Consider the following 15,689-nt stretch of genomic DNA (forward strand, 5'->3'; position numbering starts at 1 on the left):
GTGCTTCGTGTGCCCGACGGCGGCGTGCTGGTTGTTCTTGGAATGTGTACTGCGCGTTTAATTATAGCCAGCCGCCCTACTTCTGTTCTCTTTGCTGTGATCGACAACTGTCCTCAAGACGTTATCCTTGGATTGGACTTTTTATCCACTCATTCTGCTCTCGTAGACTACGCGACCGGCGTTCTTCAGTTAGAACTGCCTCAACTCGCCGATGCTCCGAGCACCGCTCCACCGCACTTGTGCTCGCTTCACGATGTGCGTCTGTCACCCGAGGCAGTTACTTATGTCACTTTGACCGCCCAGCCGCAGGCTCCTGACGGTGAATATGTGCTTCGCCCCATCATCGACGTGCTTTTGAACCGGAACGTTGCTGTTCCGCATACGTTGGTCAGGGTTACTAATAACGATGTCGTTCTACCGCTTCTGAATTTCAGCCTGTGCCCTCAAGTGGTTCCGGCCGGCATGTCCTTGACGAGGTATGCGAGGGCCAGGTGTGGTGACGTCATCCGGCAAGTGGAGAGGCCTCAAGAGAATCTAGGTAGTGGAGGTCATGCGGACATCTCTTGCATTTTTTGCGAAGGACATCATGGGCACATGCTGCGTACATTTTGCTATAAATGTAATCTGTATTTCCTATCATGCCTATAACGTTTGCAACACATGCTGCATGACAGGTGCAACGTTCAGAGCCCCACGCATCAAGAACGGATTGTGCGCACAAGTTATGCGCGCATGCATGCTTGCGGTGCTTAATTATTCTCGGCTTTCCGCCAAGCGCAAGTGCCTTAATTACTGCACTAACTGAAGCTTTTAAAGTAAACTGCGTCAGAAAATTGACAAAGTGCGCGTACACAAAAGCTGCAAGCATGATAGCTTCGGATTGTATTTGGGGCATGCGAAATTCTGTTACGAGCAAGCTTAAAGGCAGCACCTCTCGAAGGACAAATATTCACATGCATGCCAAAAAAATATCCACGTGCGATATTCTTGGGCCATCCGTGGTGGTATACCCTAAACAGGTCCAAGTGCGATGTTCTTGGAACGTCCATGGTATAGGATGTCAACACCTAGGTGTCTGGCCGATGTCTTATTTCTTTCTGAAATGGTGCGCGGACATTGGGACATGATTCGAGTGTCCTACGGAAGAAGTGTGTTTACTGGAATGAAGCTAACACATTTTTTTAAACAACAGTGACGACTGAGAAATTAGATGCTGTGCGGCACTACTATTAACCACTTAAAATTTTACTATATAACTTCGTCATTATTATTTCTTGCACTTGATCTTTATTTTCTTCCGTACAGGTTTTTTTCCCCTTTTAATTGTGGTGCTAAAAACCATGCGTCAACATCGAAACCAACTAGCCCAACAAAAAGCTCTTCCATCTGTAGCAGCTAACACGCTTTGAAATGAAGGGCAGGGTCTACGACGAGGTTACCCTAGCTTCAAGCCTACAGGGCTCGCATGTATTATTTGCGACGGGCAATAAGAAAGACGGCACGTAATCTCTAAATCGGCGGTTTCGAGTGCCTGGAATATGGATACGCTTATCTCTCATTGTGCGTGATGTTAGCAGCGGCCATGGTCGATGGTCGCTGAGTAGTGAAAACGTGTCAGTCGCTTGAGGATTTCACCCCGGCACCATTGTTACTTATCTTGCAATTACCCAAGTCACAGCGCCGTGCAAAAGCTGTCGCCATATAGTGACGTGCTGTATAAAAAGCCCCCCCAAGGAGTGTTGCTTGTGGTGAACGTTCTAGCGGACACACGGAGGAGTGGCATGATGGGTTTGGAATTGTTCGTTGCTGCTGTCTTCTTGGCACCCGCGCTGTGGAGTGTGCGGGCAGCTCCCTGGGTCGAGCAAACGACATCCTCGCAACATTCAGGTACATAAACACCGTTCTATTGATCTGCTTGAGCAACAGTTTTTACAGTGAAAGAAAACTACACAAGGAGAAATATCTCCTTCGGTCAGGCGCCAATTAAATATGTCCACTGCCAATTTAGGTTCACCTTATTTCTTAAATCTTCAGAATCACGAAAAGTGGATAGGTGCAGAAAGCTGCAGAAGGAATTACGAATTTCCAATTCTTGAGTGAGTTTTGTCAAGTTCACGGAATGTGACTCCACGCGATAACTCCTCCACAAGAACCTCAGATACGAAAACGTCGCCTATTTAACGTATAGAGTACTTAGAAAGTGCATGCAGCCACGTAAAAAATAAATACATTGTGAAAAAGAGTGACACATAGGTGAGCCCGCTTCATGGTGAAATACTAAAACCGTGAGGAAACGTGCAGCCGTGTACGTTCCAACTCGATTTACTAACACAATTTACACGCATTACTAAACTTGTAAACAGGTTCAACCTGAAGTGTTTCAAGATGTATGCGACGCGATTGAGATATTTTTATCGGTGATTTTCTTTTTGATGCGCTATCTTGGCGTTTAATGCGCTATCTTAGGAAGAATGGACTTGGCGAAGTATGCCGGCCCTCAACCCGGACGTGGTTTTCACGTCTTGTGCTGCAGTTTACATATGGGCCGACATTTAAGATCTTATCGTAAGATGCCCACTTTTTATAATTTTAAAATTTTTCATTTGCCTCTACTTGCGTCCACAACTGATTTTAGTTAGGGAGACAATGATTCTGTAAAGGATTTAGGTGCAGTGTCTCGCCAATTTTTAGCGCCTAATATTTCGGGCTTGTTCGATTATTCTGACCATAGCAGCAGCGCCGCCTGCTCGTAGAATTGATTTGTAAGTGCAACAGAAATTTGGACCGCAGTTCCACGAATAAATTGCAGGAACGTTTCTGTTTTCCTGTGGTGCTAATCTCCCTTGCTGAGACTGTAAAGACACAGTGCCCCTTCAGAGCGCCCGTAGAGAACACTCTGCAATTTTTAAAGTGAACAGTCAACATTGGAGTAATTATATTTTCGTATTTTTCACAAATTTTTTTACATTTCTTAGCATTGACAGCAGCATTTTTGCATATTTAAGTTTGACCGATCTGCTATTATATACTGTAGCCGTGAGAACAAATTGGTTACGAGCCATTAAACGAGCCCAAGAGCGAAGCCCAAGCCCATTACGAGCCCAAGAGGGAAGACGAACAAGGAAGCTTAACTTAGTTACCTGTGCTTTCTCAAGCTCAGGTGCGAAAAATGTATCCACATTATTAACAGTATTATTATTATTATTATTATTATTATTATTATTATTATTATTATTATTATTATTATTATTATTCGATTTGAAAACATATATACACATGGCAGGAAAGCGAGAACCTGGTTGATAACTGCCATCGGAAGGGGCACAATGCCTGCCCACTCTTCAGAAAGGAGGAGAGAGAAACTTTAATTATGCAGAGAGCCCCTACACGCTCAGTAACATTGTGTCACTCGAAAACTTCTGGATAAACCTAACCATCTATCTCACGGAAGAATATGTGACTTTGTAATAGCAGTAAATCATCTAAGCTAGCCTTTGGTGCCGCTTTAGGGCTTTGTTTGTCAGAGAGAGAATAATATATTCGCGTGATGGCTCGAGGCATATTTCCTGACGTGGTAAGGAAGATCAAAGTGTGGTTCACAAGCGGAGCTCCATGGCTACGTGTCTTGGAAGTTGGCCCGTGGCCGGACCCAGTCCTCGAACAACGTTACCGGCTCTGGGCGTTATATACTTGTCCCGAAAAATCTTTAATCCTTCGCATTCCCGCACGAGATGATGGACGCTTCGAGCCCGTGCGCGTCCAAGGTTATCGTTTGACCATCAAAGGAAGTCCTGCGCTCTACAGGTAACTATGGGCAGCATGACACTCATTGTTTCTAATCACAATTATGTTCCTGGCCAAATTAGAGTGAGGACACGTAAAGACTACTGATGCCACGACGATGCACCGGAGTACGTGTGCACATATACGACGCGCAGACACGATGCCGCAGGCACGCTTTTGACCTTTTGAGCGCTTTGGCCGCGCACTGTTGGCGAGTTGGGGATGGTGACGAAAATGGCTGGCCACAAGCTTTCTTAACAGTCGGCAAGTGTCTGCCTGCAGCCTCGTTTCCGGGTGCACAGGCGTGGAAGGGGGGCTATTGAAGTCTACCCTGCACCCTAACTTACGCACCCTTCCATGCATTGTCTCGCGTGGGCTGCTTAAATCAAATGAATTGTTACCAACTGGCTGAAATGTTGATCCTGCCAACTTAAGCAACGTAATGTGAATCTGTGCAATGCACTTTTATGCCGTGTAATGAGCACTAGCAGAACAAGTCCCGTCGAAACCATCGCTCCAGTGCCCGGACTGCTGGCTTGCATTCCAACGGTACCACAACTAGCTGCACTGCGGAGGACGAGGCATAAGCAAGGAAAAAAGTTAAGTGTGTGACATTCAACTTTCTCAAAAGAATGCGCGGGTACGAGGTACACTGCACTTGGGGGCCACGGATTAATTTAGTCCACCTCGAGTGCATTAACGCACACCCGAATTTAAGTACATGGAGCGTTTCTGCATTTCGCCCCTATCGAAATACGTCCGCCACTGCCGCGAGTCGATCCTGCCACGAGTCGATCCTGCCACCTGGAGATCGACGGCAGAGCGCCAAAGCCACAGGCAGGCTCAAGAGCCGACACTGGGGCTCAAACATCGTGCACAAACACCCCAATTAAATGTTTGTACCTGCAACCCGCTGCTGTGCAATACACGTGTTTATGCGCAGGGGCCTGGAGCAAAGAACAAGAAGGTCGACTCTTTGAAGGAGACATTGTGCTACCAGAAGATCTCGCAGATGATGTGAGTTTGCCTTTCGTTTTTGTTCGCAGAAATGAATTGCTTAGGCCCGGTGAAACCAGCATCAGATAGGCACAGTGCGCGTAAGCCTAAGATGGGTGACTGCACTTTACTGCAAAGCTCAGTCGTCATACGTTCGTCTGGACAGCGTTTTATGTCTATTCCGTACAGTAGAATTTACAGCTGTGGTTTCTTGGGTCGTATAAACGACATAACTAATATGAACACCACAGCACATTTTGTTATCTATGCCGACGACGGTAGTTTATTTATAACTTCTAAAAACGTGGGAAATCTGCTAAGTATTGCTAATGCCACACTAGAACAAATGAAGTGGAACTCATTAAGCTCATTAACTATTGGTACTACCAAAACAAAAGGTGTTTTTGCCAAAGAACAAAGAACAAGAAGACGGGGTAAAAGAACAAGAAGCGGAGCATCGATGGACTTCTAAAAGTAGTAACTTCTATGACAGAGATAGTGCCATCAAGCTTACGTGTAATGTTCCAAGAGAACATGCTTGCTCGAGTTGTTGCGATACTAATAAGAATACGCTCCCTGTTACCAATAAGAGTAAGATTAACTATCTTCTTTTATTTCACGTGAACTATTGTTCTCGTTGACGACCAGCTATAGCATCAATATTCGTTTTTTATAGCAAAAGAAAGCCTCCTGTGCAATTTCACACTATTCATTCGACACGCACGATGTCCTCTTTTTTGTAGATTACATAGAATGCCGATAATATTGTGCGACAATAAATTATTACTAAAACATTCTGTTACTAAAACATTCTATGTCAGCAGCCTTCGCTTTGCAGATGACATTGTTCTAATCAGCAACACTGCGGACAACTTACAGCAAATGATAGAGGACCTTAACAGAGAGAGTTTAAGACTGAGGTTGAAGATTAACATGCAGAAGACAAAAGTAATGATCAATAGCTGGGCAAGGAAACAAGAGCTCAAGGTCGCCAGTCAGCCTCTAGTGTCTGCGAAGGAGTACGTTTACCTAGGTCAATAATTCACAGGGAACGCTGATCATGAGAACGAAATTAATAGGAGAATAAAAATGGGTTGGATCGCATACGGCAGACATTGTCAGCTCCTGACTTGAAGCTTACCATTATCATTGAAAAGGAAGGTGTACAATCAGTGCATTTTACCAGTGCTGACATATGGGACAGAGACTTGGAGACTGACAAAGAACCTTGAGAACAAGTTTACAACCGCTCAAAAGCGACGGAACGAAGTTTGCTAGTCATAACGTTAAGAGACAGACAGGATCAGAGAGCAGACGGGTATAGACGATATTCTAATTGACATCAACAGAAAAAAAAAATGGAGATGAGCAGGTCATGTAATGCGCCGGTTAGATAACCGTTGGACCATTAGGGTTACAGAATGGACACCAAGAGGAGGGAAGCGCAGTCGAGGACGACAGAAGACAAGGTGGGGCGATGAAATTAGAAAATTCGCGGGCGCTAGCTGGAATCGGTTGGCGCAAGACAGGGGTAATTGGAGATAGCAGGGAGACGCCTTCGTCCTGCAGAGGACATAAAATAGGCAGCTGCTGCTGCTGCTGCTGCTGCTGCTGCTGCTGCTGCTGCTGCTGCTGATGATGATGATGATGATGCTGCTGAAAGTATTCTTTAAAGGAAAAAACAGCAACGTTAATTTTCTGGGGCACTTGTCAAAACTAACATTAAATAAAAGCAGGCAGTACACGTCAGAGAGAAACTTGGCATAATCCATGCGTAGCCATCATTGCTGAACTCTCTTCATCAACAACCATGTTTATTATTCTTTCAATTGTGCCTAAACTTGTTCATATTTTCATGTGCGTGTGTGTTCATGTGTATTTTTGTTTGTTGTCGTTCTTTTTTTTTTCTGGTCTACGTGAATTCTAAGCTGCAATTGCATAGTGAAGTAATTAATGATGTATTTTTATTAATGTTCCCTTTAAGAAAAAAAGTGATTTATGTTTTGCATTTTCGTATTTTGATGTGACTTCTACTGAACGCGTGTTTCTGCAACCATGTCGGTGTTCGATGCTGTGAAAATAAAATAAATTCTAACATACAAATTCTCTCAACACTCATATTTTACATCTTATTGTCTTGTTAGGTGAGATGCTGTGGACATGTATACATGTTCATTTGTTGTAATAATGCCAATTCTGGCACGTACTGCCAAAGCGAAACGGCAGGGGACAAGAAGTCAACCCGAATTCGTAGCTTTTTTGTCTGTGCACCTGTCATATGTGCTTTGTAGGGAGTTCCAATAACGTTCAAAGTTCTAGTTTCGGTACTCGATGTGTCCTTCTTACGCGATGCCGAAATACTTAGGCGCTGTAGTATATACATGATGTTGCGGGCCTAGCACTTAGTTTTTTAGGTAGTTAGTTTTTTAGTTAGTTTTTTTTCATTACTTTAATATAATTATAATTATTATTAATAACATCATTGCGTCGTATTATGTACTAACGTGTATTTATATTGTATTTCATAATAACCTCTAGTGTAATGTTGTGTTAAGTACTGTGTTTTCAATATCAATATTTTGTTGTATTGTGTATTAGATCTATCCTTTTGTAACATAAATCATCTGTATTTCCATCATTTGTATACTCCTTCCCCCTACTCTAATGCCCAACATTGGGCGCTGTAGGTATGTAAGTAAATAAATAAATAAATAAATAAATAAATAAATAAATAAATAAATATGAGAAGGCTCTTATAACATCACGGGGATGCGTGGTGAGAAGACGTGTTACGTTTAGCTGGTGATATGAACAAAAAATAGAGAGAAGCGAGTAATGATCCCTTTAAGGTAGTTCACATAAGTGCCTGTAAAACTGGAAACGAAAATTGAAAAGGAAACCATCGAAACGCATTCTGTGCTTGTTAGTCTTCAGATTACGGTCACCGTATAACGGTATTCTATTTAGAAGGTGCTGCAAAGACTGCGATGTCAAAACGAAAGGCAATAGGTTTGACTACATGTGGGAAAGAGGGCTTTGGTTTTGATGCGGATTAACTGTATGTCGCAAAACTAACATTTTCCTTTTAAAATGTATGTGTAGTGTGTGTTTGTGTGTGCGTATTACTCAGTAATTTAGCTTTAGTTCGACATTCATAGTTTTCGCGTCTCCGCGTCTCGTTGTTCCACACTGCTCCGTTTCATTGCGCAAGTATGTCAGTTATCCATATCCGTTCGCAACATATCAAAATTCAGTACCATTGTGCTAGGAAGTGCGGATATAAGTAAACCTCTGAAGTAAGCGAAGATGTTATTGGGAGCTTCAGATTATTTTGTTGAACTGCACTTCTTTAATAGTGCAGCATTGTTTAGCATTATTTATCGTCGAAAAGCATGTCACCGATAGTGCTGAATGCGTACGAAATGTAAACTCGGCCTCCGCGGCAACAAACAAACAAAATACAGCGAAAAGCAACAACGACAACAATGACACACCAATACACTGGTTCCTTTGGCGAGCGTTTGTTTTTACCGGCGTAATTATGGTGATAATTAGCATCATCTTTAGTATATGCTGGCTTGAAATGGTTGGCTTAGAACTTGCACGCAGGGAGTCATCATGAGTATATTTCTCACAATGTCACTGCTATTTGTGCACGTACGCAGAGAGCTGCAGTGACCAGAGATGCCAAGCTGTGGCCCAAAGGGATCATTCCGTACGTCTTCGAACAAAGACCAAGTAAGCGAAACACGAAAATATTCAGAAGTATTTCTGAGCTGCAGTCGGTTTACACACTCTTGATGTCGCTTCTGACACCCTCGCTGAACACCGCGCTATACTTCAGCTGGTATCATCGGCAGCGACTGCAATCGCCACAAGCAATTTCTTTGTGAGCTCGCCTGCTAGACGAATCACTATTCCTACGGTCCACTCCTCACACGCTCTATTGGGCACATGACAAACTGCCTTAGATGTACACGAATGATATTGTGCCATAAATCTATTCTTAAGATATCATTTCACTTCATTTTGAAGGGGAAGAAATGCGCATGGGTCCCGAAACACCAATTAGTTTTCGTTTATGTTATCTTGGAAAGTGCTCGTGTGCTCTGACAATTATTTTCATGGCGCACTTTCCTGCAAGCTTTCTCTCTATGAACCCTTTTCGCGGAGCGGTTTGCTCTGGAGAAACTAGATGGCGCTTTCGGTGGCGCGCCGCACGTTGCCTCAGCGAAAGCGCACGAATACGAAACCACTACCTCTTCTTCCCTGCTACTTAGCGATCAGCTTTCGAGATAGCAAATGGGTGTTCGCTAACTCGCTGCGCTCCGTTCATGCCGCCACATATGGAACGGTAGAGGTAATATGTGCACAGTAGTTGGCTGCAAAACTAGTGACTGGGATTTTAAGGAATGGAATGAATCTGTGTGACCATGCTCATGGACTGCTGGTATATAAGAACTTCCTGTCTTGTCGGCCCTTCGCAATGCACGGTTTTCCTGGAGAATAAACAACATCAATCATCCACCAGTGTTGTATCACCAAACTCCAAAGATATAGACTTCAGCCACGGAACGTCGGCAAGAGTAAGCACCGCTCGTTACACCCTGACAAAAGGAGTAGCGCCGCGTCCTGGCATAGTAAGTTTCCCGCGTGTTGCCTACACGCACGTATACTCCCACTTACACGCAAACTTACGCAAACTGTTTCACCAAGGTATCACGAATAAGTAAATAGGCGCACACCAAGAGAGCGAGAGAGAAAGGCAAAGGAAAGAGAGGTTAACCAGATAATTTCTTCGGTTGATGATTGATGTTGTTACACGCAAACTTACGCAAACTGTTTCACCAAGGTATCACGAATAAGTAAATAGGCGCACACCAAGAGAGCGAGAGAGAAAGGCAAAGGAAAGAGAGGTTAACCAGATAATTTCTTTGGTTGACTACCTTCTGCCGGGGGGAGGGAGAAAAGGACGCGATCGGTGAGAGAAAAGAAACGCAACAAGAGAAGAAAAATTACAGGGACGTTTCATTTCGTGAACGAGGGTTACGCACGAGTGCTATTCCTATATAATTGCGATAGCAATGATATGGACGCTCAAGGCGCATTCCTGCCATGGTGGTCGCCGCGAGAGAACGAAATAAACTTTATTGTTAGACCCGGCTTCTTGAGCCCAAAGGTGGGTGGCCTCCTCAGTCCAGGTAGCCATGGCTCGCAGCCGCCGCCCGAGCCCTGTTCACCAACCGCAGCTGGCTCTCAGGGTCTTGCGTCAACAGCAGAGCCTCCCACTGGTTTTCCAATTCTTCCTCTGAATCTGCTTCTTTCTGGATGTTATCACCTGGTGGTGATGATAACGGTGGTGCTTCTCGAATATTCCTGCACCCCAGCACCATATGGCGCAAGGTGTTGGGCGTGTCCGGCGGGCAGAACTTGCAGTCTCGTCCGTAGGTGTCCGGATACATGGCGTGCAGCAGTGTTCCATGTGGGTAGTTTCCAGCATGGAGTCTTCTCCAGGTTACCGCTTGTTCCCTACTCACCGTCTTATGCGCCGGCGGGTAGCGACGCCTCTGCTTCCTGTAGTGCGCCAAGATATCCGAGTACTTCTTGGATATCCGTTCATCATCGTCGTCACAGGCGTTGGTCCGTGTTCTCTGCGTGTCGGAGGTGGCCCGGCGTGCATGTTCTCGAGCCGCGGCGTGCGCCACCTGGTTCCCCGCGAGAGACTCGTGTCCCGGCATCCAGAGGATTTGTGCTGCTTCAATCTCGGTGTTGCTCAAGACCTGAAGTGCTGCCTTTCCGATCCTTCCGTTCATATACCTTCTGCATGCTTCTTGCGAGTCCGTCACCACGGTAACCAGGGTCTTCTTGCACGTTGCGATGGCCAGGGTTATGCCCAGCTCTTCCGCTGTGCTCGCGTCCTTGGCACGTATGGATGTGGCTGTAAGTTCGCCCTTGTCGTCGACCACGCTGATTGCAATCGGTCGTTTGTTTTGTACGCAGCTGCGTCCGTATATCTCACATTTTATTCTTTGTTGTTGATGGGTTCGAGTATGTGCTTGAGCGCCTGTATTCTCGCCTGTCTCCTTTCCTTGTCGTACTCGGGATGCATGTTTCTGGGAATGGTACTTATGTGTAGCCTGTCTCTGATCTCGTGTGGGATACGCTGAGGTAGGTGCCTTTCATCCTCGATTTGGTAGCTCAGATCTAGGAGTAGGGCTCTTCCCGTCTTTGACAGCTTTAGTGTCTCCAGTTGGTGGACGTTGTGCGCTTCCACGAGCTCTTCCCACGTGTTGTGGACTCCCATTTTGAGTAGTTTCGCTGTGGACGTGGAGGGGGACAGGCTGAAGGCAATTTTGTAGGATTTCTTGACGAGGGCGTTTACTTTGTCTCGTTGGCTGTTCTTCATGTCAACGCATGGGGTCCCGTACGTGACGATGCTCGTGAGTAGCGCTTGTATCATTCTCGTGCAGTCTTCTTCCTTGAGTCCGTGACTTTTGCTCGTCACTCTTTTGATATGATGTGTTATTTGTTGCACTGTTCTCTGAATTTTTTCCAGCTCTGCTCCCTCGTCCCCGTCCTTTTGAATCACGAGTCCGAGGATCCGGAGTGTCGGAACCTGCGGAATCATGATGCCTCCCACCTTTACTAGCGGGTCTGGTATCTGCTGCGGTTGTCGGCCTCTTGCGCGCTTTCTTAGCACCAAGAGCTCCGATTTTTCATGTGCGCACGTCAGTCCACATGCTTCCAGCTACTTTTCCGTAGTGTCAACCGCTTCTTGCAGAGCGTCTTGCTGTTTACCTGTCGACCCTCCCGTAGTCCAGATGGTGAGGTCGTCAGCGTATATTGCGTGACCAATCCCTTCTATTTGCTATCAGAGCGTAAGTTGCCTATCCCCACTGTGGCTGTCCGTTCTTTCAGAAAAGCTTTGATGTAATTATAGATTTTTTCGCCACAGTTATAGACGTTGAGGTGCTGCAGTATGGCTTCGTGTGACACGTTGCCGAAAGCCCCTTTCAAGTCAAGTGCGAGGATGGCTCTTTTGCTGTGCGTGTCCAGTTTGTCGATGACTTTTTCTTTGATCTGCAGCAACACGTCTTGCGTGGACAGGTGAGCTCTAAATCCGAACGCACTGTTTGGGACGTGTCCGTTGTCTTCGAGATATTCGATCATGCGGTTGTGCACCATATGCTCGTAGAGTTTTCCAGCACACGAGGTGAGGGATATAGGTCGAAGGTTCTGCACGCTGATGGGCTTGTTGGGTTTAGGTATCATGGTTACCTCGGCATGTTTCCATTCCGGTGGTACCTTACCGTGTTTCCAGCACTCGTTGATGTATTTTAAGAGCGCATTTACAAAGGGTCCGTCAAGGTTCCGGTGTGTCTTGTTGTTTATTCTGTCGTACCCCGGCACCGTGTTGCGGGTGAGCTTGCTCAAAGCCCTTTCGATTTCTGTTTCTGTGAAGGGCCGATCCATTTCTTGTTTGGGTTGCCTTGATACTCGTCGAAGTGCGGATCTACAGTTATGTTCCGCTCCGTACCGAGGAACTTCTTCACTTCTTTGATAATGTCTTCCTCATTCCCCGGGTGGTTGTGTATGAGTCTCTGCACTTTCTGTTTTGCGGCGTTCTTGTTCTTCTTTGATAGGAGAGTCTTGAGTACCGCCCATGTGCGCTTGCTGCTTAAGGTCCCTTGAAACTTGTTACATGTTTCGCGCCAGTTCTTTCTTTCAAAGATCGACATTTGGGCGAGTTGGTGCTGGCTGAACATCTTGAAGGGGCAGCGCGAAAAGACGATGACAGAAGGCAGGAACACACAGGACAGCGCTGTCCTGTGTGTTCCTGCCTTCCGTCATCGTCTTTTCGCGCTGCCCCTTCAAGACGTTCTTTCTTTCAAGTTGTTCAGAGTACTCTTGCGTTTCCTTGATCAGCTTGGAGATTCGAATTTTGAGTTTCCGGTTGCACTTGTTACGCTGCCAGCGTTTCGCGAGACGCCTCCGCGCCTCCCACAGGTGGAGTAAGTGGGGGTCGACCACGGGGGTGACGTGCGACAGCTGGATTGTCCTCGTATGCTCCTCGGCTCTTTCCACGACTCCTCTGATCCATATTTCTATGTCGTCTATCGTCACATTAATGGCGCTCTCGTCTTTGCGAAAGGCCTGCCAGTCCGTGATCTTGGCTTTTCCGATCTTCATCGTTGCTTTGTGGTGCGGAATGATCGTTTGCACTATATTATGGTCGCTACCCAGATTTTCGTCCATGCAGCTCCACTCATACTGTTCGAGTCCGTGTACGAATGTGAGGTCGGGGCTGGTGTTTCTAGATACACTACTGCCGATGCGCGTGGGTGTCTGCGGGTCGTTGAGTAGTGTGAGGAGATGTTGTTGGGCTACGTTGTGCCCATCTTCTCCTTTTTTCTTTGAGGCCACATAACCCCAGGCCACATGGGGAGCATTAAAATCTCCAACGACTATCAGGCCGTTACCCTTGCTCGGCTTCTTCACCTCTCGCATTAGCTTGTCTAGGTCTTTTAGGTGGTCCTTTGATGGGCTGTACACGTTTAACACAAACAGGCTTTGCTGCTGTTTTTTCTCGGGTATGATTTCGGCGAGGGTGTGTTCGATGCGGTGTTGGATGTCGTGTCGTTGAGCGTTGATGGCCTTCTTGGTCAGGATTGCTTGGATTGCTTGGTCAGTTGCTTGGGTAGCGATCCCATCGCCAGATTGAATAGCATCGGCGAAATCACGGAGCCTTGTGGCGTTCCCTTTCGCGGTATGTCAAATTTCTCAGAGCGTAAGTTGCCTATCCCCATTGTGGCTGTCCGTTCTTTCAGAAACGCTTTGATGTAATTATAGAGAAATGTAGCGAGCCGCAACATGCACACTGATGTTCCGTTTTAACTCCAAGGGTGATAACACTGTCCGCGCGCGCCGTATGCTGTATGTGCCAGTGAAACCGTACGACGGTGAGCCGAATCGCACACAAGGGAGGAAAGCGGGAAGGCAGCGCGGGAGGGAGCGGGGGGTGGGGCGTATACTCTGGTAGCAACTGCGTAGGTTGCGCAGTGGCGCGCGCCGTATCTTGAAAGCGATGTGCAGGCGGCTCATACCTTTGTGCGTGCCGTGTTCTGGCCGCTCAGTTTGGCTTGAAGCGATAGACCGCACGAAGGTCACTTCGCTCGCTGTCGCCATGAAGCTCTTTCTCACGCCAGCACTTGCTCGTGCCCAGCGTTTCGCGACGACTTCGAGATCGGTCGACTCGCGGTCGGCCTGCTGCCGCCTGCTTAACTGCTCCGTTCTTCTCGCATGGCACTCGGCAAGTCGATCACGAGACGAACCCGGTTCCTTCATAACGCGCACACAACCCCTAGCGATCGCCAGACGAGGTCCACACAGTGCGCTTCGCCTACGCTTCACCTCTGTGAAACTTCGCCTCTTTTCTCATTCCCCGCTTCGCTCCACGCCACCTTGACTTTCCTATACGCGGCGTTGGCAATTGCCGCGCGCTCCTTCGTACTCTCCCCGGCACGCGTTGCTCTTCTCCACCTCCAGGCTCCTCCTTCCTCCACTTCCTTTGTGGCTTCCCACTACTCCTCGACGTCCCTCGGGGCGCATAGCCATTTACAGTTGCGCGTAATAACACCTACAATGGAGATCTGCCTCTGTGGGCTCTGTGACAGCCTGCGAAGGCGTTACGAAGTTTTACACAGCGTCAACGTCCCATTGACAGATTTTATGTCACACAGTACACAGCAACAACTTGTCACAACCTGTCACACAGTCAGGTGTCTTTTGAATAACGCAGCAGTGCCTTCATAGCGGCTTGCGCTGATGTTCGTGTAGGCCTGTTTCCAAGAATGTTGTTTTCCGTGAGTTGGCGCTTGTCCAAGTTGGCGCTTGTCCAAAGAGCAGCCTGCTCTTTGCGGGTTGAAACGAGGGCACTCGCAGTGTGACTTCTGCACCCGCAGAAGTCACAAAGTGGGCTATTAGCCATTTCGAGCAAAAAAAGAGTAGGCATTTGGAAATGCTACTCCAAGCCTCCAAGCCATAGACAGATTAGAAGGGTGCAGCCATAATCATGGAAGGTCGGATGTAATACGGAGCTGTAAATTTAAGTCCAGGATATGGAGGTATGCACTTGTGTAGTCGGATGAATTCCATTGAACTGATGTAATGTTACGTTCAAGAATCAATGCTGCGAAGCATGGGTGACGGTGACACATCAACCATACACATATGTTTGAAGCTGAACATTTCGTGGCGGTCCACAGAGCAAGCTAGGGATTCATGATAGTACGTCTTTGCTAAATGCTGTTACAAAGTACAGAAGACCTAAGTTCCAAGCCCTTGTACGCAGCAAGAACAACATTATCGCAACTGAGCCCACCCGCGAATATTAGGCAGAAAATAATCAATCAGATAGTGATCGCGCCGAGGAACTTTGCCGAGATAGAAACATGACAAGTCAATGCTTCAAAGTGTTTGCCAAATACTGAACGAAAGGGATAGCACCCCAATCCTGATTCAACTCATAAGTGGAAACATTTGCACAGCTTGGTATACATTTGTAGCGCCGCTGTTAGTACAAGCACCGTTTACGCTGCTCCCACAGCTTGGAGAAGGCGTAATGAGCTCCGCAAGCACTTCCATGTCCTTTTAAGCTGTGGCCACTGCTTCGTGTCGTCCACCCAATCACTGTCTGCGATATCCACCGAAACAAAGGCTTGCTGAGTCGCAACGGGCGTCATTAACATTTATTATAAACACGGAGGAAACGGAGGCAGCTGAGGCAAACAATGGATGCGCCACCCCGTGATCAAACATCGCCATGAAGAGGTCACCGTGAAGATGGCTTATATGCCGCGCCCGCGAGCAGCAAACGTCACGCACAGCTGTCCAGCGATTGCACTTGCGAA

At 46.8% G+C, this 15,689-nt stretch overlaps 1 protein-coding gene across 1 annotated transcript in view; it reads left to right on the top strand.

The window, feature by feature from the left end:
• The first annotated feature begins 1,562 nt into the window (after positions 1-1,562).
• The window catches only part of LOC126526734 (astacin-like metalloprotease toxin 5), a 35,891-nt gene continuing 21,764 nt past the window's right edge, over positions 1,563-15,689 (top strand). Inside the window, exons 1-3 of the mRNA XM_050174598.3 lie at positions 1,563-1,887; positions 4,727-4,800; positions 8,445-8,517. Coding sequence (XP_050030555.1) covers positions 1,782-1,887; positions 4,727-4,800; positions 8,445-8,517 — 253 coding nt within the window. The 5' untranslated portion in view covers positions 1,563-1,781. The remainder of the gene's footprint in view (positions 1,888-4,726; positions 4,801-8,444; positions 8,518-15,689) is intronic.

The sequence above is a fragment of the Dermacentor andersoni genome, chromosome 8 (assembly GCF_023375885.2).
Source record: "Dermacentor andersoni chromosome 8, qqDerAnde1_hic_scaffold, whole genome shotgun sequence".
NCBI classification, from domain to species: Eukaryota; Metazoa; Arthropoda; class Arachnida; order Ixodida; family Ixodidae; genus Dermacentor; species Dermacentor andersoni.